General features: G+C 39.5%; 1 protein-coding gene across 1 annotated transcript in view; it reads left to right on the forward strand.

Moving 5' to 3' along the window:
* The window catches only part of MTMR12 (myotubularin related protein 12), a 42,520-nt gene that overhangs the window by 3,409 nt on the left and 15,162 nt on the right, over nucleotides 1-23,949 (forward strand). Inside the window, exons 2-7 of the mRNA XM_081929661.1 lie at nucleotides 12,944-12,998; nucleotides 15,049-15,188; nucleotides 16,639-16,711; nucleotides 17,081-17,211; nucleotides 19,873-19,966; nucleotides 22,883-23,006. Coding sequence (XP_081785787.1) covers nucleotides 12,944-12,998; nucleotides 15,049-15,188; nucleotides 16,639-16,711; nucleotides 17,081-17,211; nucleotides 19,873-19,966; nucleotides 22,883-23,006 — 617 coding nt within the window. The remainder of the gene's footprint in view (nucleotides 1-12,943; nucleotides 12,999-15,048; nucleotides 15,189-16,638; nucleotides 16,712-17,080; nucleotides 17,212-19,872; nucleotides 19,967-22,882; nucleotides 23,007-23,949) is intronic.

The raw sequence follows: 23,949 nt of genomic DNA on the forward strand, positions 1-23,949 counted from the left end.
TCAGATAATACCTGCTGATGTAAGTGCACTGTAGGATTTTCCATCTCTTCTCAGACAGAGGCTGTATGTATTTTTGCTCAAAGGCTCATGATATAAATTTAGGTGTACAGTAATGTGTGGGTAACTGCAAGCCTGTGACTTGTGCATCTTCTAGATTACCTTTGTGAAGGGAGAATTGGAATTTTGTGCATATTGCTGCTTCCTGATTAGGCAGGCAGTGAGCCAACTGGTTTGACTGTGCGTAGGAAAATATTTGCATTGAGAGAGGTTAAGCGTGAGGTGGGTTTTAATAGGTAGGAGAGGATATATTAATTGCAGTTTATCCTTCCAGCCCCCATGTGTATGGGTTGAAGAGTTTTAAAAGTCCCATCCTTAGCAGCAAAATTGAAGCATGTGGGTATTGGGCTGTAAAACCTTTTTGAGCAAGTCTAGCCATGAAGTTGGTTCTCCCTTTATTACCCCACTTAAAAAAGAATCAGACAACAGCTTGTAAAGTAAGTGTAAGAATAAGATTTATAATCATGCAAAGGCAACACTAAAAGCTATGCAGGCAAAATGCTTATATTTACAGTATAACCAGCCTCAGGCATATACCTAAAGCTGAGGCATGACTGCATCCAATGCTGGTCAAAGGAATAGAGAGAAGAGAGAGGAAATGCCCCTTCTCCACAGAGCCCTCTTTACCTTTGTATTTCTATGGTCTGAGTATTTGCCTACAGCTCTGTGGAATTAGTTAGGTTTGGCTGATATCTCCCACATTAAGCAGGTGCCAGTTAATATTGTATTCCAAATTTAACAGCTAATGAATGAAGTTCCATATGTGCTGTTGTGTACCAAGTGTGGTGAAGCTGAATAATGGTCAGGAAAATATCCCTTGTTTCTTGCCAGAATACATTGAAAATTGCAGAGTTTAGAGTTATGGAAGATGTTGTAAGAAGCTACTTTTAAAAGAAATGGTGCCATGCTTCCAATTTGACGGGGGAAGAAAGCAGAAACAATGCTTTCTTTACTTGCCAAAGTAATGAAAGCAGATACTTGAACTTGCCCTTCAGGCCAGTTCCATACTGGTTTTACTTGTTTATAGTTTCATTCTGCTTTGGCGTTAACTGAAGGACATTAAAAATGATTTGAATATCCCAAATAATTGTTATAAAAATACAATTATCATTGTGTAGCACTACTAAAATTTGGTGTTTGGGTTTGTTGGTTTAGTTATCTCCATGTTAATTTATACTGGAACAAAGACTAAATAGGAAACAAATTAGGATAAAGTTTCCTAGTATCTAGTATATTGTATTTTTGGGGGGGGGGTCCAGGTCCTTCAGAGATAACTTGCCCCAAAGTATCCTAAGCTTCAGATGAGCTCTAAGTTATGCTGGGGGGAAACTTCTATTTTCAGTTTTGTATGTACTGCAGGGAAAATTCCAAGGTTAAGTTGCATTCATTAAATGGGAGCAAGGTGGTGCTTGGGGGAAATGCCTGGGATAAGTATGTTGTCAGGCAACTCTTGTCAGGACGCATTTTGTGTTAGTTTCTAATGGAGTTAACTGTGGAGCATTGCAAGCAATATGGCAGCTCCATTGACCTTGGGTACATTTTAAGATTATATGCTACTTCCATGAAGGCACATATGGTTTCTCCAGCTCTCATTTTATTTTCTCTACAATATTGTTAACATTTTTTAGACTTAGAGAGCAATCCTAGCCCAAGGTCACCCAGTGAGCTTCATGGTTGAGCAGACTACTCAACCCAGGGCTCCTTGTTCTAAGCCAAATACAGTGGTAGGTCCAGTCCAGTGGTGGGCTGGACTATATTTTTTGGGGGGAAATGAATGAATTCCTATGCCCCACAAATAATCCAGAGATGCATTTTAAATAAAAGGACACATTCTACTCATGTAAAAACACGCTGATTCCCAGACTGTCAACGGGCCAGATTGAGATGGCAATTGGGCTGCATCTGGCCCACAGGCCTTAGGTTGCCTACCCCTGGTCAAAACCAATGACATTACCAGGGATTACTGATAGCCAGGGTTACATATTCAAGATAGTTTCCATTATTAGCTATACACCTGGTTGGCATTACCCAAGTTAAATGGTGGGTGAAAGGATATGTTTCATCAGTTTTGCATTTCTGGTGTTTTATAATTCTAGTTGCAAGAAGACCAGGTAAGCTTATGATAAAAGTACAGTGTTTTTGAACTTACTGTTGTGTGTTGAATCTCAGCTACTTGTGAAGTAGTGTCATTTCATCTATGAAAGCTAAACTAAGTGTAGGGAATTTCACATCCCCTGGAGTAGATACTATTAACTGTAAACACTCGCATTTTCCCACAATAAACAGTTCACTGCTATGCAAAGTTTAGTCTTTGCTGCATCTATATTTGGCTGATTTCCTGCTGCTTTGCAGCTTGGATTATGTCAAGGATTTTCTCTCTCTCTGTGGGTGTTTGCAGAATACGAAAATGTTTTCAAAACCACCTAGATCCTTCTTGCCAGGTAAAGAGAAGCTGATGATGCTGGACAATATTGACTCCAGCATGTACTGCCTGTCATGGCTTATCTTGTATTCTATTTATGATCTCCAAGGAGAATGTCTATATTTATGTAGACAAAGCAGTAGCACCTCCACCCAGGGAATTAATCATAGAAAATCAGGTTGGAGGGGGGTGGAAGTTAGTGCATGGAAAAGAAGGAAGAGACTCTAGCTATGAAGTATAAAGAAAAAATCGGACTGCATAGGCCACTTCCTGCTTCATACTGAAGATATTTTAAAATGTTTCCAGGGGCAGAGGTGAGAGCTGCCCATAAAAATAACGAAGAAATCCAAGATTTTAAAGTAGCTTTGGGATTTGTTATCAATGAGTCCACCCCAACCAAAGTAACTTTGCAAGAGGTAGCCACAAAGAGCTCTGTTCCTTCTTACTTTCTTCTTAATTAGAATGAAACCCTTTAAAATAGAATCCTACTACTGTAAATTTCAAAGCATGTAAAGTTTTTTATATTACTGGTTTGAAGAAGCTTCGGATAGGAGAGAGTGCTTTACAACAGCCCTGCACTATATAGTTAATACTGCAGATCTGTCTGAGTGGTTTACAACAACCCTGCAGTATATTTTTGTAAGGATTGGTAAATGGTGAACCTTTAAATCTGCAGTACATTTCTTTCTGCTCCTACTTGTAGTCTGTTTGGTACAGCCAAGATGATGTGTAAATTGGATTTGCTAGCCACTTGTTAAATGCACTCTGGAATAGCAGCTGCTTTCAGAAAAGGGAACTTGGAATCCAGATGTGTATTTATATATTTAAAGAATTTATACACTTCCAAAAATGGATTACAGTTATCTAATCAAATATTCTGTTGCCTAATAGAATATGCATTCAAAGTTCTTGTCTTTTTGTTGGCTGTTTTTTAATCAGCTCCTGACTATTGGGATGAATAACTCCACAATGTGCAAAGCTGACTTATGAACATCTAGAGACTGCACACGTGCTCTTTATGCAGCTGCACATCTCAATATTGTGCAACTTATTGTTTCAGCTGTCCAACTTTAAATTATTTCAGTCTTAGCAACCTGCATCCTGTTTTTCTTTGAAGCTTTTACCAATGCACCTTTTAGTTCAGGGATCAAGAATGTTAAGATTTAAGTGTTTTCAAATCACGTGTTTAATTTTCTTTTTTTTTATAATATTTTTATTGGTTTTTACACATATTAAAGACAATACAGAACAAAACACAAACATCAAAGACATACAACAAAGATTTGACTTCCCCATACCTTCCCTTCGCCACATCCTTATTTTGCCATTTTTTCGAACAACTCATCAGTCAGTTTTTAATCAAGTCCCTTTTAAATTTACTTAAAGTTTAAGATTTACAGCTGTAATTCTTTGTTTCTTACCCCTTGACATCTTATCAGTCCGCAATTTTACAATAATTTTTAAGATATATTTTAAATTTCCTCCAGTCCTCTTCCACTGTCTCTTTCCTCTGGTCACGGATTCTGCCGGTCATCTCTGCCAGTCCCATATATTCCATCACCTTCGACTGCCATTCTTCCAGAGTAGGTAATTCTTGCATCTTCCAATACTTTGCCAACAGGATTCTTGCTGCTGTGGTTGCGTACATAAAAAACGTCTTATCCTTCTTTGGTACCAATTGGCCGACCATGCCCAAGAGAAAAGCCTCCGGTTTCTTTACAAATGTCCACTTAAGGACTTTCTTAAGTTCATTATAGATCATTTCCCAGTAGGCCTTAATCTTTGGGCAGGTCCACCAAAGATGATAAAAGGTACCTTCAGCCTCATTACATTTCCAGCATTTGTTATTGGGCAAATGATAGATCTTTGCAAGTTTGACTGGGGTCATGTACCACCTATAGATCATTTTCATTATGTTCTCTTTCAAGGCACTACATGCCGTAAATTTAATACCGGTGGTCCATAACTGTTCCCAGTCAGCAAACATAATATCATGACCGATGTCCTGTGCCCATTTAATCATAGCTGATTTCACCATTTCATCCTGTGTGTTCCATTTCAGCAGCAAATTATACATTTTAGATAAATTCTTAGTATTGGATTCTAACAATTCTGTTTCTAACTTTGACCTCTCCTCCTGAAAACCAAGTTTCCTGTCCTGCTTAAATGTCTCATTTATCTGACGATAATGTAGCCAATCTCGAACTTTGTGCTTTAGCTTCTCAAAACTTTGAAGCTTCAGTTTTTCACCATCATATTCTAAAATTTCACAATATTTAGGCCAATTAGAGTCCATGTTAAGTTTTTTCACTGCTTTCGCTTCCATTGGTGACAACCACCTAGGGGTTTTACTTTCCAGTAGATCCTTGTATCTATTCCAAACATTATACAATGCTTTCCTAACAATATGGTTTTTAAAGCTTTTATAGACCTTTACCTTGTCATACCACAGATATGCATGCCAACCAAAACTATTGTCATATCCTTCCAGATCAAGAATGTCTGTATCTTCCAGAAGTAGCCATTGCTTCAACCAGCAAAATGCTGCTGATTCATAATAAAGTCTTAAGTCTGGCAGGGCGAAGCCCCCTCTATCTTTTGCATCAGTTAAAATCTTAAATTTTATTCTGGGCTTTTTGCCCTGCCAGACAAATTTAGATATATCTTTGTGCCACTTCTTGAAGCAGTCCATTTTGTCTAGAATCTGCAACGTCTGAAATAAAAACAACATTCTTGGCAATACATTCATCTTGATAACAGCAATTCGGCCTAACAAGGAAAGTTTCAGCCTAGACCATATATCTAGATCTTTTTTTACTTCTGACCAGCATTTTTCGTAGTTATCTTTAAATAAATTCACATTTTTAGATGTTAAATTCACCCCCAGGTACTTAACCTTTTTTGCTATTTCCAACCCAGTTTCACTCTGAAACCTATCTTTCTCCTCATTTGTTAGATTCTTTTCCAGCACCTTTGTTTTCTGTTTGTTTAGTTTAAATCCTGCGACCTGGCCGAATATCTCCATTAATTCTAAAACTCTTTTGGTACTAGCTTCTGGCTGTTGCAAAGTTAACACTAGATCATCTGCAAATGCCCTTAACTTATATTGTTTGGTTCCGACCTGTATTCCTTTTACCAACTGGTCCTTTCTAATCATATTTAGTAAAACCTCCAGGACAGATATAAAAAGTAAAGGGGATATAGGGCATCCCTGTCGTGTGCCTTTCTCTATTGGTATTTCATCCATTACCACATTGTTCACAATTAATTTAGCTCTTTGTTCAGAGTATATTGCACCTATACCGTTTTCAAACCCTTGGCCTACCCCCATCCCGTGGAGATTCTTCTTCATGAATTTCCAAGAAATGTTGTCAAAGGCTTTCTCTGCGTCCACAAAAATCAAAACTACCTTTCTGTTGATGTCCACCTCTAGCAACTCCAAAATGTCTATAATATTCCTCACATTATCTAACATATGTCTCCCTGGGAGAAAGCCTGTTTGATTCTTGTGAATCTCCTCTGCCAGTACTCTCTTAAATCTTTTCGCTAGAACGTCTGCAAAAATTTTATAATCCACATTCAGGAGTGATATAGGGCAGTAGTTCTTAACTTGATGTTTCTCAGTTTCTGTCTTCGGTATAAGTGAGATGAATGCTTCTTTCCACGATTCGGGAGCCTTTTTCCCCTCTAGTATCTGGTTGCATACTTCCTTCAATGGTTGTATTAACCATTCCTTAAGGGCTTTATAGTATTTCGCAGTCAAGCCGTCTGGTCCTGGTGATTTCCCCAATTTCATATTCTGAATGGCACCCTCTATTTCCTGTTCTGTAATTTTTTCATTCAAAATCCTTTTATTTTGTTCTGTAATTTTTGATAGTCTGTACTCTTTAACAAATTCCTCCATTTCTTGTTCATTTACAGGCCCTTGTGCATACAGTTTTTTAAAGAAACTTTGAAAACTGTTACTTATCTCATTCGGTTTGTTAACAAGTTTCCCATCTATTTCCAACGATGTCACAGTGTTTAACTTTTGCCTCTTTTTCAGTTGCCATGACAGCAGTTTCCCACATTTATCTGCTGATTCAAAAGTCTTTTGTCTCATTTGCTTTATTTTCCATTCTATCACTTGATTCATCAATTCCATGTATTGTGTCTGGTAGTATTTTATTTCTCTTAAAATCTCCTGAGACTTTGGTTTGGATCTCAATTTCTTCTCTCCTTCTTTTATCTGTTTCAAAATCTTTTCCTTTCTCTCATTTTGTTTTTTCCTCTTTATAGAATTCTGCTGGATTAGGAAACCGCGCATCACGGCCTTACTTGCGTCCCATACTATTCTTTTTTCCACCTCCGTTCTCAAATTTATCTCAAAATAGTCCTTCACTATTTTTTGGGCCTTTTGATAAATTTCTTCATCTCTAAATAGGGTGTCATTCATTCTCCATCTAAAGGTTCCAGCCGTTGTTAATTTCATTTCCATCTTAACTGCATTATGGTCGGAACAGGTTTTTGTGCAGATTTCTGTTTTTTTCACTCTTGGTGCCAGATTGCTAGAAATCCAAATTTGATCAATTCTAGTCCAGGTCATTTTTGCTTCAGAGAAGAAGGTTCCCTCTCTTTCCAGAGGGTTCCTTGTTCTCCAAATATCAATCAAGTCCATGGTGTCAGTGAGTTCAAAGAAAGTCTTTGGTAGTCTCCCATCCTTGGATATTATTTGTCTTTGAGCTTTGTCCATATTTGTGGAGACAACTCCGTTCAAGTCGCCCATCAATATAATTTTAAAGTCCATAAAGTCCATTAAGGTCTCATGCAACTTCTTGAAGAACTCTGCCTTCCCCTCATTAGGTGCATAAACTCCAACAATTAAAATCTTTTCTCCTTGAATTTGCATTTCTACTGCCAGGTATCTTCCTTCATCATCTTTGAAGATCATTTTTGGTTCCCATTTTTCCTTGGCATAAATCACCACCCCTCTTTTCTTAACTTTGTCTGAGGAAACAAATTCCAGTCCTAATCTCTTATTTATCAGAAGTTTCCTGTGTATCCTGGCAATATGGGTTTCTTGCAAACAGATTATGTCTAACTGTTCTTTCTTTAATATATGAAAGACTTGATCTCTTTTTCGGGGATGGTTTAGACCATTGCAGTTCCAACTCAGAAGTTGCAGGGACATTTTTGTTATTGGGTATTTTTCCCACCCACTGCTCCAAGTTCTTGTTCCTCGTCAGTCGGTGCTGGGTTCAATCCAAACGATAGGTTTGCAATATCCGGTATTTCCCTCTCTCTCACGATTCCTTTCTGAAAGTCCTCGAAATTTCTCTCCAAAAAGTATTCTTTGTCTTGAATTGTTTTTATTTTGATTTTCTTCCCTTTGAAGTTGAAAGACAACCCTTGTGGGAATTCCCACCTGAATTGAATGTTGTTTTGTTTCAGTAGGTCAACTAAGTCTTTAAATTGTGTTCTCACCTCCAAAAAGTATCTGGGAATATCTTTAAAAATCTGTATTTGGGAGTTTTTAATAACCAATGCCTTCCGGAAGTGTAAATTCAATATTTTGTCTCTTTCTTCCTTGGATCTGAGGGTAATTAAACAATCCCTTGGTTTCTTGCCTTGCTTTCTGCCAATCCGGAAGGCTGTAGTTATTGCAAAATCCTCTTCCTCTCCCTCTAACTCATCACTCCAAAATTCTTGGAACTTATCTGTAAGAAATTCCCCAAGCTTGTCCTCTTCCTCTTCAGGTACCAGTCTCAGTTTCAAATTCTTGCCTTTCCTCTCCAGTTCCATAAGGGCCAAGGCTGCATCATGTTCATATACTTTCTTTGCAATAGGAACAAATTTCCCTTTAGTTTCCTCGGCTGTGCTCCTAGCGCTCTCAGCTATTCTCCTTGTTTCTGTACTTTCCTGAATTAAACGATTTATAGAATCTGTATTAGAGGATATTGTCGTTGTGTTCAAATCCAGTCTTGTTGTCAATTCTGTCAGTTTCTTAGAGTTCTCTGTAGACTGCTTGGTAAGTGCTTCTAAATATTCATTTATCCTGAGTAAAGCCTGTGTCATGGAATCCATTGATACTGTTGTTATTCTTTCCTGTGCAGCTGATGCTCCTGACAAGGAGCCTCTTTTCTTTTGAGCCTGCTTTGCTTTGGATCTTGTTGATATTTCATCCAGTGGACCGCTCATATCTCAAGGTCGTTCCCACAGGAACAGTTGCAAGTGGAAAATCCCACTGTTTCTGCCTCAGTACAACAACAGTCTCTCTTTTAGACCTCTAGAGGGAGTACATTATATCCAGTACAGGAACAAAGAAACAGGGAGAGAAGTAGCCATACAAAGTCCCAAAAGTGAAAGTCCAAGTAAAGACCCTACTTTGTTGCAGTTTAAAATGTTACAGTTTTTGTCCACTAAAGTCCCGTTATTTTATTTCAGATAAATCTTACTTTGTATCCACCATCTAGTTTGACAGTTCACTCCCAGGCGCTCACTGCTCCGGCAGCCTGGCCAGAGGTATTGACAGCGGAAAGTTTCCGTTTCCAAACTCCTTTCTTCAAACAAATAAAATTAAGTCAATTTTCTTCCCCCCTCTCCTACTCTTTAGGGGGGAGGTCCTCTTGATGTCAGGTTAACGAAGTTGAAAAAGATAAATACGTTCCCTTTAAACACAGCTTACTCCTTTCGTTGCTCAATCAGACATGCAGTTCCGGGAGGCTGACTTCCTTAATTTTTGCCTGACCCGTTTTCAGCCTAATCTTCTTAAATTTTAAAGTCCCGTTCACTTTATTTGTCGGTCTTACTCACGGGTATTGTTGCCAATCGGTAGTTTCAGGAAGGAATCGGCGCTCTCGGTCAATGGCGACGCGGCTTCGCTCCGTGGGCTGGGTTGCGATCCTCAGCACCGCGCTCACACCCGATGCCGCTCCGGAGCCTTTAAAAAGGCTCTTTCGCGATACCGGGGGGCGCAAAGGTGCCCACCGAATCTCCTTGCTCACAGGCTTCAGCGCCTGTGATTTTAGGGGTCCCCCGCTCGCCGTAGCGGGTCAGACCCGAACTCACGGAGCAGTCCTGCTTCGGAGCTCGAAGCAAGGACCGCCATTAACGCTGGCGCCGACCGGAAGTCCACGTGTTTAATTTTCATGCTACCTTTCATGCCTAAAGAATGTCTAAAATATTTTTGCCCACGTTCTTGAGCTTAGGCTGTTCAGTTATATTACTCAAGTCCTTGCCTCTAATCTTACTAGTTTCTATACAGTATATGCTTTAACATGACATGCATAAATTGACACTAGTAAACTTCTAGCTATACTTTTCTGGTACAGCTACAGCTCTTCAAACATGAAATAATACTCTAGCTGACCCTACACAACTTTTTGCTCCCAGAGCTTACTTAGCTGGGATTACTTTAACATTTACCATATTTTTCGCTCTATTAGACGCACCAGACCATAAGACGCACCTAGTTTTTGGAGGAGGAAAACAAGAAAATATTCTGAATCTCAGAAGCCAGAATAGCAAGAGGGATTGCTGCCCAGTGAAAGCAGCAATCCCTCTTGCTGTTCTGTCTTCTGTGATAGCTGCGCAGCCTACATTTGCTCTACATTTGCTTGCATTTGGCCAAGAAGGAAATAAGATTTTCCACATCAGTCTACTGTTTTAGGTTCAACAGTAGACTGATGTTAATGTTGGCTTTTTTCCAGTATCTTAAAAACTATCAAGGTAGTTTTCATCTTAGTAAAACAAGGTGAAATGCTGGTGGAAAATCAATATTTACCTTCACTTTTAGGTAAGATACTAGAAATGGGTCACATTATAATGGATTGCCACTAGCAATAAGGACATGAGTCCAGCTTGGACCAATGTTATCATGCATCATGTTTCCGATAGTGAAGCCAGCCAAGTACTTTTGGTAGAGGCACAAGTAGGTCATTAAGTCAGTGGCCTTAGCTCATTGTGTTTTCCCCTCTTTTTGCCTAAGCAACTAATACTGAGGCAGTATATTAGCTGAACTAACTTAAAACCCTCTGAAATTTTAGATTATGTATTAGATTATTTGCTTCCTTTAAGGAAGCAATTGGGAATGCAGGTGTCCTTTTTGCTGGCGATATTAAAAACGAAAGTAATCTTCTTTCATACCCAACAACTTCAGGAAACTTTCTCGAAAAGATTATAAATTCCAATAGTTAGGGAAAGCTTCCGGTATTTAGTCATAATATTTGTATTGCACATCTATTAACTGCTGCAAGAATAACTATTGCCAGGACACGGAAATCATTACAATCAACTATGGGCCAATGCTACAATGCAATTTGGCAAATGGCATTATTGAAAAAAGTGAAACAAATTAAAAAGTAGTAAGAGGCCAAACCTTGGAGGTTTTTAAACAGGTTATAAACGGAGGTTGGATGGCCATCTGTCATGGATGCTTTAGCTGAGATTTTTGCATTGCAGGGGTTTGGAGTCCCTTCCAACTCTAAGATTCTATGAAATTTTATGTAGTCTGATGTGACTTTATTGATAATACACACAATATGGTAGAACAGTGCCCATAGCTTGCAGCACAGCCTGGCATTCATGAAGTACCGTATTTTTCGCACCATAGGGCGCACCGGACCATAGGGCGCACCCATTTTTTGGGGGGGAAATAAAGGGGGAAAAATTATTTCCCCCCCCCCAGGCGCGGGGCTGGGGCGGGGGAAGCTCGAGCTTCCCCCGACCCCAGCCCGCAAACAGGCAGCTCTCTGCAAGCCGTGGGAGCACTCCCGCTGCTTGTGGAGAGGTCCGCGAAGCCTGGGCGCGCTGAGCTCAGCGCGCGCAGGCTTCGCCATGCTGGCAACTGTCCACAAGGAGCCGGAGCGCTCCGGCTCCTTGCGGAGAGGTCCGCGAAGCCTGGGCGCGCTGAGCTCAGCGCGCGCAGGCTTCGGCATGCTGGCAACTCTCCGCAAGGAGCCGGAGTGGTCCCGCTCCTTGCGAAGAGGTCCGCGAAGCCTGGAGAGCGTGAGGGGTCGGTGCGCACCGACCCCTCTCACTCTCCAGGCTTCAGCGAAAGCCTGCATTCGCACCATAGGACGCACACACATTTCCCCTTCATTTTTGGAGGGGAAAAAGTGCGTCCTATGGTGCGAAAAATACGGTACATATTTTAATTTTTTCCTTCTCCCGCTTCCTATAATTTCTAATTGTTGTTGATACAAAATACATTCACTTATGGTCAGCAATCTAAGCAATAAACGCTACTATACATTTAATATCTGTCATAACTCTACAAATTTTGGTATATGTATACTTAGATGAACATTTCTGAATATATTAACAAAGTTGTGTGTGAGTGTTTTATTTTTTAATAAATTTATGTAATCGTTGCATGCCATAAGCACTAATGTAAAAAATGCAACCATGTCAAACAGTTCAAATGTGAAAATGAATAAAAGTTGTGTTACAAAAAAAAAAAATACTGGAGCTGCTATGTTCTTGACATTTGCCTTACTTGCTAGGAAGTAAAGAACATTGTTGAGTGTTAATGGTAAATTTTTTATCTTGGCACTAGTTTGTTTATGCAACAAACATGGACTGTGATATTCTCCCAGCTGAAACAGGTTGTGAAACAGGATCTGGGCACTCCTGGCTTATTTGTTACTGGTGAAGCAGCAGCTGGGAATAGTGGTCCATGATGTAACTAATGTGAAAGGATTGGTTTTTTCCCAGTGGAGGAGAAAGCACAGAGAAGTGCTTTCACACCTGGAGAAGTAAAGGGCAGAATAATTAAAGTGCTAAGTTTTTTTTAAAAGCCATTAGGATAATAGAAAATGATGGCTAGTTGATGCAAATCCTAAATTAACAGTTACATGTATATATTGATACAAACTTAACACAACATATTTTGCTGTTTGAACCAGAAAAGTAAAGATACTGTTAATTATGAATAGCAATGTATTTGAGCCCTCAATGTACAACATTTCTATAGATGGCAGGTGTGACCAGGCGTTGGGAATTGGCAATGTGGTAATGGTTTTCCTTTTTGAGTGGCTTGTGTAACTTAGGATAGGGGCAGGAAGACAGTGTGTTGTGTTTAATTCTACAGCCTTGGAACCAAATGGGGGCAGACATTCAAGTTGTCTTTCAGCTAATAATAGATGGCCAGAGTTTCAGTTTCAGTTAGAATATCCCAACAAAACCTAAACAGCTACTTGTGTGGTAAAATAGGAACTCAAATTCCTGCATAGTTTAAGTGGCAATCAACAAGAGAATAATGGTTTTCTTACCTTATAATAGCAACTTACACAGTTGCTTTCCTGTGTTTGTGTATGAACCCTTTGCTGGACTAGCTGCTTGCTTGGCCAATCTCTAGTTACAGTATAACTTTATTTGCCAAACAATATGTTACTTTGAACCATCCTAAAGCAATACATGTTGGAAAGCATTTGAAACAGAGCTTTTTACTTCTGATTTGGACTAATGCAATGTCTTTTCTTCTAGGAGGTATATGTGAGGGAAGCCACAGGAAGGGAAGTAGAGCCAAATTTGTTGCCAGGTAACATATAGACAATGCTGTAGAATCTTATCAATGTTATACGCATGACCTGCCTAGAAGACCTGAGATAATGGACATGTGTCAAGATTTGTCCAACTGCATTTTTATTTTGTAGAATGCCTCCACAATTTCTGTTGCAGATGGTGAAAGTTGACAGTAACTATTAGGTTCACAGCAGTACTGTCTCTCTCAAACACCTTTCTTTTTTAAGGGATGAGGAAGACTGGCTCGATGTTTACTTTGCTACTAAGAGGAGCTGTGAGCCTTTGATGATGTCAGGGCTGGGAAAGTTTAAAGCTTTGTGGCTGAGTAAACTCCTGTGCCAATGCAAACTGTTGCCAAGAAAGAACAGTCTGGAAGCTTTGCAGAATGGTTGGTAGTCTACAACAGAGGCTGCCACTGTCTTTGGACCCATGGACATATTTGGAATTGTGCGAAAGCGCCTTGGGCGCCATCATAAAATGACTGCCATGGTAGACATGGCTGTTACCAAACATTCTTGTTTAAGGCAAAGTCTCTCTTTGGCAAGATACAAACCGAGAGAGAGAGAGAGAGAGAGAGAGAGAGAGAGAGAGAGAGAGAGAGAACAGCCATAGAGAGCAGAAACTCGGCTGAAGAGGGGCACACAATCTGAGAAAATGCAGATACGATCCACCCTTTCATTTTTCTCTCTTGGGTTGCTTCACTCTCCTCCCCACTTCCTCCTTGCATTGGGTCTGGCTGCTACTCCCACTTACCTTTTTCTGTTGTCTTCAGTATTTTTACAAGGTGCTTTTCCTTCTTCCTGCTTGAAGTGAACTGAATCAAGCACCTGAGCAGCCAATGCTCAGAGAACTGAGAAAGAAAGTGGGGAGGAGCAACACACTGTGCACTTTCACTCCTCTCTCTATACTTTTCAAGGCTGAGATGGGCAGGTGTGGTCCTGCTCTCAGCCTGGAAAAGTTCATAGTTCAACAAGCAAAGAGTGTGACACGCTTCTCACTTCCTCATCTCCAAGTATTTCTCAAGGTTGTGATTATTCCCTTCCGACTTCGGAAGAGAGAAAAAGGTGTGAGGGAATGTGGAGGCCTTGTGTGTGCTGGAAGGTTATTGCACATGGTCACCACATTAATGCATTGTCAAAAAGAACCCCCACATGGCTGCTATAGGAATTGATTGCAGCATCTGAGCACAGTTGCTACTTTCTTTGATATTTTTGGAGAAAGTAAGCAAGGGTGGGGAGAAGGAATAGCAACTTTATCTCTAAAAGATGTATAGAATGAAGACTACTGTCTTGTTCCTGTATGGTGAACTGCATCTGCCAATATTGCCCTGTATGGAGATATTAGGTGTAGAAACCCTATTTTCTGGCATTTGGCCACCCTTGTGGGTAAAAGGTTTTGTGGAAAGGCGGGTCCCAAACGTGAAGGAAGTTGAAGACTCTGCTTTGCCATTCAGCTAACTGTAGATATGGGTAACTTGTGGGCCTCCAGATGTTATAGGACTACAACTCTCAGTGGTCAGGGATAATTGAAATCAATTAATATCTGGAGGGCTACAGGTAAATGAGAATAGGAAGGTAGTGGAAATGGCTATATGTAGAACAAGCTTGTTTTAAAGGCTCCAGGTGTTAATGCAGGCACCCCAAACCTGGCCCTACAGATGTTTTGGGACTACAACTTCCATCATCCCTAGCTAACAGGACCAGTGGTCAGGGATGATAGGAATTGTAGTCCCCAAACATCTGGAGGACTGAGTTTGAGGATGCCTGTGTTAATGGGCTTTAGCATCCTTCCTTCTATTTATGCAGTGTAGGTAACTAGCCATGTAATACAGAGCGTACTTAAAATATTGAAAGTGGATTTAATGAACACTAGGGGCTCTGTAATTTAGACCAATAATACTCAACAGCAGTCGTTGATTTAAATATTTTGCATCTGTAATTCAAGTACTCTTTCCTGCAGTGAAGTTACATGTGACAACTTCATTTGTAATTTGTTAGAGAAGCTTTGCATTAAAGAACCTGAGTAGTTCACTACACTGTGCTAAGAAGCATGTTGATTTCCATCAGGTGAACTGCTGCTTTGCGAGGCAAATATGGTTTTGAAGTACACACAAGATGATGGATCAAACCGTGGCACCTATGGGAAACTTATATGCACGAATTTCAAGATTTCATTCCTTGGTGAAGAACCTGCTTTGGAGGATGATGTAAGGAATCTAAGTTAACCTTAAGCTATCTTGTGAGTGTATCCTCTTCATTATATGGTGGCAGGCTGCCACAGAGTGCATTTAGAGTCCAGTCTAGAAACTGTTGAAGCAAGAATGATAGTAGCGAGATCTCTAGTTTCCAGTAGTTGATGTACTAGTTGAACTGATAAGGACACTCTGGGCTACAGCTGCAACCTGTGAATCCAGGAATAAAATTGATTTTAGCAATGCCCCAAGACAAATCTGACCTAATAAGGAAGGGTGATCAGATCCAGAATGAGTTGTATCCATAGTCTGTTGAGCTGCTTCCTCACCTAAAAAAATAAAAATAAATTCATAATCCATGTAAAACAGTTTAAGCATTCTCACTCTGTCAGTCACTGATTGCAGGCACAGGTTCATGGACTTTAGCTTGGTTTGCTGAAAACGAGAAATGGAGCATGCTGTAATTGGAATATGTTGACTTACTCTGATATCACCTGACAACCTCTGCCAGCAGTTTAGTGTAAATGCCAAATACCACGGGGGGGGGGGGGGATATTGAATCCCAAGGAATCCTACAGAATAACTTGCTTGAGAAGGAACAGTCTCCCAGTACCACCTTCTCAAGCCTACTTTCCAGTAAGCAGAACCACTAAAAATGGTGCCCTGAATCTTGCAAGGAAGTCCAGGAGGATACTGTAGTGGCTGATATTGAAAGCCACTGAGATGTCCGAGAGGAGCAAGAGTAATACTCCCTGTCTTTCTCCTAGCAAAGGTTGTTCTCCAGAAAGGCCCAAACAATACCTCAGAATTAGAGAGACCTGAAATGAGGGTGGGGGTTAGATATTTTCCTTCATCCAGCAGTGGCCAGGGATGACTGCCTGCCTGGCTCTGTATGCTATATTTAAATATTTTGCAAAACACCACTCTGGCCCATTTAGGTTGGAGTCTTAAGGTAGAGGTTTCCCTTAAACATGTAGCTTTTAGAATACTGGAGGTAAAAATGAGGCTTAACAATTGTCTTCAAATATTAAATGTGTATCTAGTTCTTTTAGGATGGGCAAGTTGCTGGTGAACAATTAAATTATCCACAGCTTCAAATCTGTAGCGATGTCAAAGCAGTCTCTGCTTTGTTTTTAGGTAAGATTAGATTGCACATTGACAGGGATGTGACATTAAAATTGGGCATTTTTAGGCATCAGTGGAGAGTAATGGATGTTTGTTGGCGCTCTTGGAAGACTGAGGCTTTGGAAATAGGAAACAGAAACTTCAAAACTCGTAGCCACAAGTGAATTGATTAGATTGAGTGATAGTGACTGCCTCAAGGTCACACACTGAGCTTCATGGTTGAGAGTGTACCCTAGTCTTCCAGTCCTGTTATTATGAACGTACCTTATACTTGCAATACAGAGTAAATGAAAAGACTAGTGTCTGTTAAGGAACACAAAAAACCTTTTTCTTTTTTCAGGAACTAGAATTTTATAATAAAATCATTGGGGAAAATGACATCACTCTTCAGTGTGTAGACCAGCTTTATGGAGGTAGGCTGACAACTTCTTGTGGCTATTTGGTGTCAACTAAACAACTTATTTCATTTGGTGATCCTAATCTAAAGTTCAGTTTTGGTGCCACTTGTTTGAGTTTTAATTTGTAAATCTTATATAATGTGTCAAGATCACTTGCTATGAAGCATGTATTCCAACATATTCAACTCTCAAATAGCCTTGCTGGCCAGATAGTTTTCCATTCCTTATATCAGGATGAATGTGTGTTACTTTTCAGCTCCCGTCATGGTCACTAATCTAAAATTATTGATAGAATTGTTCATGATAGAGAAGGGGTAGATTTCCTTGTTCCCTGTTCTAACTCACTGCATGGAGAAATGTTAAAACTATTTTCCCCTCTTAAAGTTTATGATGAGAGAAAGAAACCCCTGAATGGTCAACTGAGAAAATACCCAGAGACGATGATAATCTACTGCAAAGATCTCAGAGTGTTTCACTTCTGCTTGCGATACACCAAGGAGGAAGAAGTAAAACGGGTAAATGTAGCCTCAATTCCCTTTCTTTAGAACACAAACATTTGGGAGTAGCTGTGACAAAACTTTCATGAATAGAGTGACTAAGCTTTTTCTGTCGGGCATTTACAAAGTTTTAATGAGGATGTGCAGCATCTTGCTACACCCTTCTGAAAATTTATCTCCTGTTGCTTTCATGAAACCTGGAAGCAAGTCAGAGTTGTCATGACATTTGAAACCTGAGTTCGTGGTTTTCAAACAATGAGCAGAACCCAAGGTTTATTCTTTGTTTACTGCTTGTAGATTGTTTGTAATAAAGAGAAGCATGAATCTGGGTTCAGATGTTGGAACAAGCCAGATTCTGGCTTGTTTTCCAGTGGCACAGGAGAATTGGGAAAAGGAGCACAGAGAGAACTTTTCACGTTCAACTATTATGAATAGAAATACAGTATTAAAATAGTACTGTTAAAAGAAATATGTAAATATAAAGAAAAAACAGTAAAAGGAATACTCAGCTAGTGCTTTTATCCAGCATTGATACATTCATCACACACAGACAGATACTGTGTGAACATACGGGAAGTCTTGTTTCTAACGGCAGCAGTAAGCTTTTTTCATGTATTTGAATGAAAAATTGACACATTTAGAGAAAGCGGGAGCACCCCAAATTAATCACTCTTTAAAATTTAAAAACTTCAGAATTGCCACTGAGGATTTGGAAATCACAGGAAAATGGCATGTGGTGTTTGCATGTTCTGTATTCACACAAAAGCCCTCAGGTGACCAGTTATATCTATTATAATATGTACAGTTCCCAGTAGCATTAAAAGTGCAGTCTACATAATAGTGAAGCTTCTTTCCTTCGGTTTGTCTGAACTGCTTTGACATCACACCATAGCCGTTGTTCAGATGTCGGGATAAAGAGCCTCAGGCTTGATCCAGTTCCTTCTCCCCAGCTCCTGGTTCATGGTGAACATAGCTTGCTTGATTTGGATGGCCTTCTGGCAAACCAGGAAATAGAATGGAGAGGAGTTCGTGTTCATGCATGCAGCACTACCTCAATGGCGAGGCCATAGTTTGGCTGTGGCTCCGTTTATACATTGAGTGCAGAAGCTAGAATTACTTAAGTCCTTTTTACATCTAGTTCTGAACATTGCAGAAGTGTATATACTTGGTAATGACACACAAATTGGTATTGGCTTCATCTGTTCACCCATCCAAGATAATATAGCTTCTGCCTATGTCGCATCATATAGTTCTACATTTGGTCCATTCTTTATGGAGTTGGTCTCCTACAGGGAGTTGTCCATACTCATGGGTGTATGGAGAGCATTGCAATACTATAAGGGTTTAGACTGCACTGCCTTTAAGTTTAAAAAGTGACCTTATTATAGCTTGAAAATGTGTGGGAGTCTTGAACATTTAACTTTTCTCTGTTTGGAACAAAGGATACATCTAGAAAAGAATGGGTTCAGACTTCTTATTATCCAGGAATGTGAAGAACATGTGACTTGCCCTTTTTAAAATCTCTCACGCCCTCCTGTCAGTCATTGTCATAATGACGTAGGGCGATTGACAAGTGGGTGGTTCCACTCAACTGTCAACATTGGCCCATGGAGGTAGGGGGAGGTAGTAACTAAGCAGGATTAACCACCCTGAGTTCTAGCCTGCTTTCTGCAGGCATTAGCTATGCAAGCAAGTTGGCCATGGGGAGTTTGCATGCATAGTCAAGCCAAGGAGGATTGAAGTTCCTTGCCACCAGCTGATGCATGGGGTGGTTAACGTTTTGCTTTCATGCCGTTGTACTGGACACATCTCTACCTGCACCACACCTAATGTTTCATATGAGGTCAGGTGTAGGGCAGATCAATGTGGTTTGGGGGGAAATGCTCTGGTGGGCAAAATGGGGAGTCTTGGTCAAGTCTGACTTGGGGGCTGGAGGGTCCCTAGCCCTTTGTGCTATAGCCTGTTCTTTAAGCTTATCCCCAGTTTGTTTTTTTGCCTTCACCCAACAGAGTTTCTTTTCAACCACTTAGAGCTCAGCATTTTAACCTTAAGTATTAATTTCAAGCCTAAATAGATGGTTAATCTAGTTGTGATATATACAGTCTGCAGGTTCCCCAAACTGGGAGCCTTGTCAGTAAAAAGCTATCTAAACATTTTCCATAAGAATAGGGTCACCCTGGGCACAGACCAATTTTAATCTTGAAGGTTAATTTGTGCTTTCATCAGCTCGGGACTAGGCATAAGCTAGACCCTAAGAAAATACATAAAACATATGCAGTTACTCTCATACTCAGCTTCCCTCTTGGTATCCTTCACTCCCATTTCTTCACTATTTTTTCACCTTCCAAAGTGGTATCCTTTGTCAGATGGTTGCTTCAGCATGTTCTGCCCTCGCCTTGATCTGACAAACCAGCCAGTCTGTTCTCCCTTCCTAGGATCAGCGTACCTTAAACACACTCCATTCCTTTCTGGGCGCTTCCTTTGCTTCAATGGCAGAAAGGTGAGAGCTAGTAGCATGTTCCTTGCCTTCCTGAGTAGTAGCAGGGTTTAACTCATTCTTTTCTGCATGCCTCATTTGCCCCAAACAAGGATGGAGCTTCTTGGTAAGTGACTAGACTTCCTTTCTGGCTAATCCTTGTTCTGGTTTATAAATGTGTTGATTTGTTGATCCTTTCTTAGATCGTCAGTGGCATAGTTCATCAAACACAGACTCCTAAGCTATTTAAACGCTTATTTCTGTTCTCTTATGCAACAGCTGTACCAAGTAAAGCAGGTAAGCATATATCTACTTGGTTTGGTTCTCAGTATAATTGGGGATTATCTGTTGAAGCAAGTTTGTTCTTCAGGTGGTATAACTACTCATGCAGAAGTGGAATTTATGATACTGGCAAATGTCAAATTATTTTCCTTACAAAATTTGTTTAGGTGTTTGGTGGTTTCATTTCCCATTCATTTCAATGGCAGTAGCTTGGTTATCTAGGTAGTAAGCTATTTTACTGTGAATCATGAGATGTGATAAGATGCCCATCTGTATGGAATCAAAGAGAGGAACTTCAGTGGATGTCTGTATAAGTCTCTTCAACACTTTGTGCTGAATTCTCTCTCTTGCTGAAATAAGGGATTTGCTAGGAAGGCTGCATGTCTGAATTTTTGTCCAAGTATTTTGAACTTATGAGAAGGAAATCAACAGGCTTCATTTCTGTATGCTTGGATTCTTTATCTGGTAAATAAAACTAAAACTAAAAGCAGCTGTGTTTAGCCTGAGAATAACTGGGAAAAACCTTTCTGCTACTTCTAGCTGCTGAAATGATATAAATGTAGAGTGTGTGTGTCTGTTTTAATCAAGAGGTAGAAGCAGTGTTACTTCACTGTATTGAGGTGAAACTAACCAGGCGCTATAGATAAACTGCAACAAAGATCTTCAGTTTCATATCCAAACAGCTTTAGGTAAAATCCAGGAAGGTACTAGGGCATCCATACAGTACTCTGTACCAGCGCACAGTAAGCACTCCCTAAGTTGTATGTAGCTGCAACACAAGTGAAAACTATTCCAAAAGATTATTTTGCCTATGTGATAACTTGGCACCATGTTAAGTCTTTGCCCACAGTTATTTTCCAAGACTGAAGTGTGAATATCTTGGAATTGAAAACATACCCCATACCTACTTTAATGTACCTTTAAAACATTTTGTATTTCTTAAGCTGTAACTCTGGTGGAATCCTAGCCAGAGTGGATTCCATGATATTGTCACAAAGTTGAAGCAGAAAGGGCAGTGCTTCCCACCCTTGCTATGAATACGTGAATATCTTGGCCTGTTTTTCAAACCACTCCCAAAATGACAAAACAAAGTTATTTATGGTGGTGTGCAGCTTCCTGTTAAATGCTTCCCCTTCCCCATTTTGGTTAAGCCCTAGAAATATTTTAATCCAGTGGGCTTCTTGGTATATACTTCCTGTCTGTAGAAACATTGTGAATGAGAAGAAGGAAGGAGAGTTTTTTTTAATTGGTTGGTATTCTAAGGGCAGCTTCTCCCTTTTCGAAGAAATATTTCCTGCATGATTTGAGTGTCCCTATGATTGGTCTTCATTAACATTACTAGTGTCCCACTGTTCGAAGGCAAAGCAGCTCCCTCATTGGTGTGTTTATGGCAAACTAAACGCCTTGCACTTCATGAATGATACTATATATGCTCTTTCCAACATTGGGATTGTTTGGGTGCAGGAAAAAGGTTGGATGTGAAACAATGAGATAGGTATGCAGTCACTTCCCAGACTGCTGTTATACTAGTGTCTGACATCCAATAGACATGTGTTTGCATATAATTCTTATGGCTAGACTGACTTGCTGTAATGCAATTTTTAAATGTGTGCTGGATTATTCATTCCAGGTTTATACATATTTATCCATTCTTGTTTTACGTCGACATGCAATTCGTTCATATGTAGCTAATCTGTCCATATTATCAATCCATGTGCTCAATGGAATCTTTTTGCGGCTCTTCCAATTCATCTAAACAAGTTTTTTTTGCTTCTAATATAGCACAGTACATCCATTTTTTTTGACCCCTTGAAATCTCGCGCATTTCCAGAATATAATTTATTAAATTCAATTTCCCTAAATAACAATTTCTTTATATTACTCTTGCTATAAATATCCTCACCTCGCACCAAAATGATCTTATCATTGGGCAGTTAATCAACATATGTACTAAGTTCGCATTTTTACTCCCACATCTCCAGCAGTTGTCTGCACTTAATTTCTTCTGGAATAGTTTTGCTGGAGTCCAGTGGACTTTGAATATTTTCTGTTGAATAAGTCTTAGTCTTAGATCCATAGTGGCTATTTCTGTTTCTTATACTTGACTCCCATATTTCATTTGTTATCTGTACCCCTAACTTTTCACTCCATTTTTGTTCACTCGATGGTTTTTGTTGTATGTATCTTTTGCGGTTGATGTTTATATCGAAAAAATGATTATTATTTTTTTTAAAGTGTGCTTGATTATTTCTCATGACTGGCATTGTGATGTACTTACAGCTGCACTTAGAATTGTTTGACACTGTATTTTGTACTTCCACTGCTTTTTATGGAAATTCATCAAAAGTTTATAACCACCTAATTAGATTTACCAGTATGTGGAAAAATCTGTATTGTGGATGTATTGGTATGAATTGAGACTACTGCTTTGAATAGCATATTCTGTATGGGCTTAAAACTCTTCATTTTTAAACTTGCATTCCTGAAAATGTTAGGTTATGAAGGAGTACTGATGCTTGTACAGACCATGTTGCAAGTGGGCACATTTGCACCTGAATTTTTGGCAGTTTCCTTTTTAGGATGCCTCTTTTGTGGCACTCCAAGCTATTCTTGAAGCTGACCTGAGTTCAAAAAGCAGTTTGAGGACATTGAAAGCAATTCAAAGAGGGAAAAGGGTTGAGCATGTAGAAACAGCAATTTCACTTTAAACTGCCAAGTTTTTGTGAGTTTCTCACTTTGGGTTATGGGTGTAGTCTCTAGGTCAAATCAATAGCTTTGTGTAAATATGTTGAAATGCTAATTTCTACATTTAAATCACAAAACTAAATTCAGCCAGTCCTGTAGCTAAACTTTCTAGTTTCTTGCTAAAAACACCCCAAATGTATGTTCTTTTGTTAGATTGGTTAGAACTAACAAATTATATTTTGACAGAAAAAAAGAATCAGACAGTGATGTTTGATTCTATTAACGACTGGCGTCAGGAACTGGAACGAACCAAAGGAAACCTGAAATTCAAAGCAGTGAGTTCCAATGAAGACTACAAAGTTTCTAAAAAGTAAGTATAGCTCACATACTATTGCTGTTGAACAAATTAACAAATGTAAACTGATTTCTTTTATATCTGTTCTCTAAAGCTGTGAACAGATTAATTTGAATAGCAATCTTTGGGAATTTATTCTCTTAAGATGTTTGCAGTTGTTAACAATGATTAGGTTATTCAAACAGAGGTTCCCATAAATATATATTTCCTTTTTTATGGTAATTTTTATTAGTTTTCAATTGCAATCCATTAATAGCCTCATTATAACAATACCAATTTATAATACAATCATTAATACCAGTAGTTCAAATACTGAATTATATAATTTAGATAAGATGGCCCCCCACGTGCTAGAATTGACAGCTTGATTATTTGCTTTATTCCTGCGTTCCAAAATCTTAATTTCCATTACATTCGTCGTAATAATCCTTACACAACAATTGCAATATTAATAATTTCTATTTGTGTTGACACATTAAATGATTTATAAAACTACAAGTGAGGAACTCAAACTATATCCTTGTTCTTCCTGTGTGTGGCAATTATTCTGTCTGTGGTGTTTCTTCCTGTCCTTGTAAGATGTTATGTCTTTCTTTCCCCCGGTTGTTGCTGTTAACCATCATGCCTTATGCGAATAGTTAGCAATGCAGTTAGGCAGTCCTAGAAGCAAAACTCAGGCTCCTAGGTAGGAGCTTGAAAGCTAGAACCTGCAAGATACCTTTTTTTTAAAAAAATGCTACTTATTCCATACACAGGGCTAGCAAAACAAACACAGCTAAGTGCCCTCAATGTGTGGATTAGCCAATACAGTGGTACCTCTGGTTGCGAACGGGATCTGTTCCGGAGGCCCATTCGCAACACGGGATAGAACGCAAACCGCAGCAGCGCGTCTGCGTACACGCGGGTTGCGATTTGCTTCTTCTGCGCATGCGCATGACATAATTTTACGTGTCTGCGC

This window comes from Podarcis melisellensis (genome assembly GCF_964234715.1).
Source record: "Podarcis melisellensis genome assembly, chromosome: 11".
Classification (NCBI taxonomy): Eukaryota; Metazoa; Chordata; class Lepidosauria; order Squamata; family Lacertidae; genus Podarcis; species Podarcis melisellensis.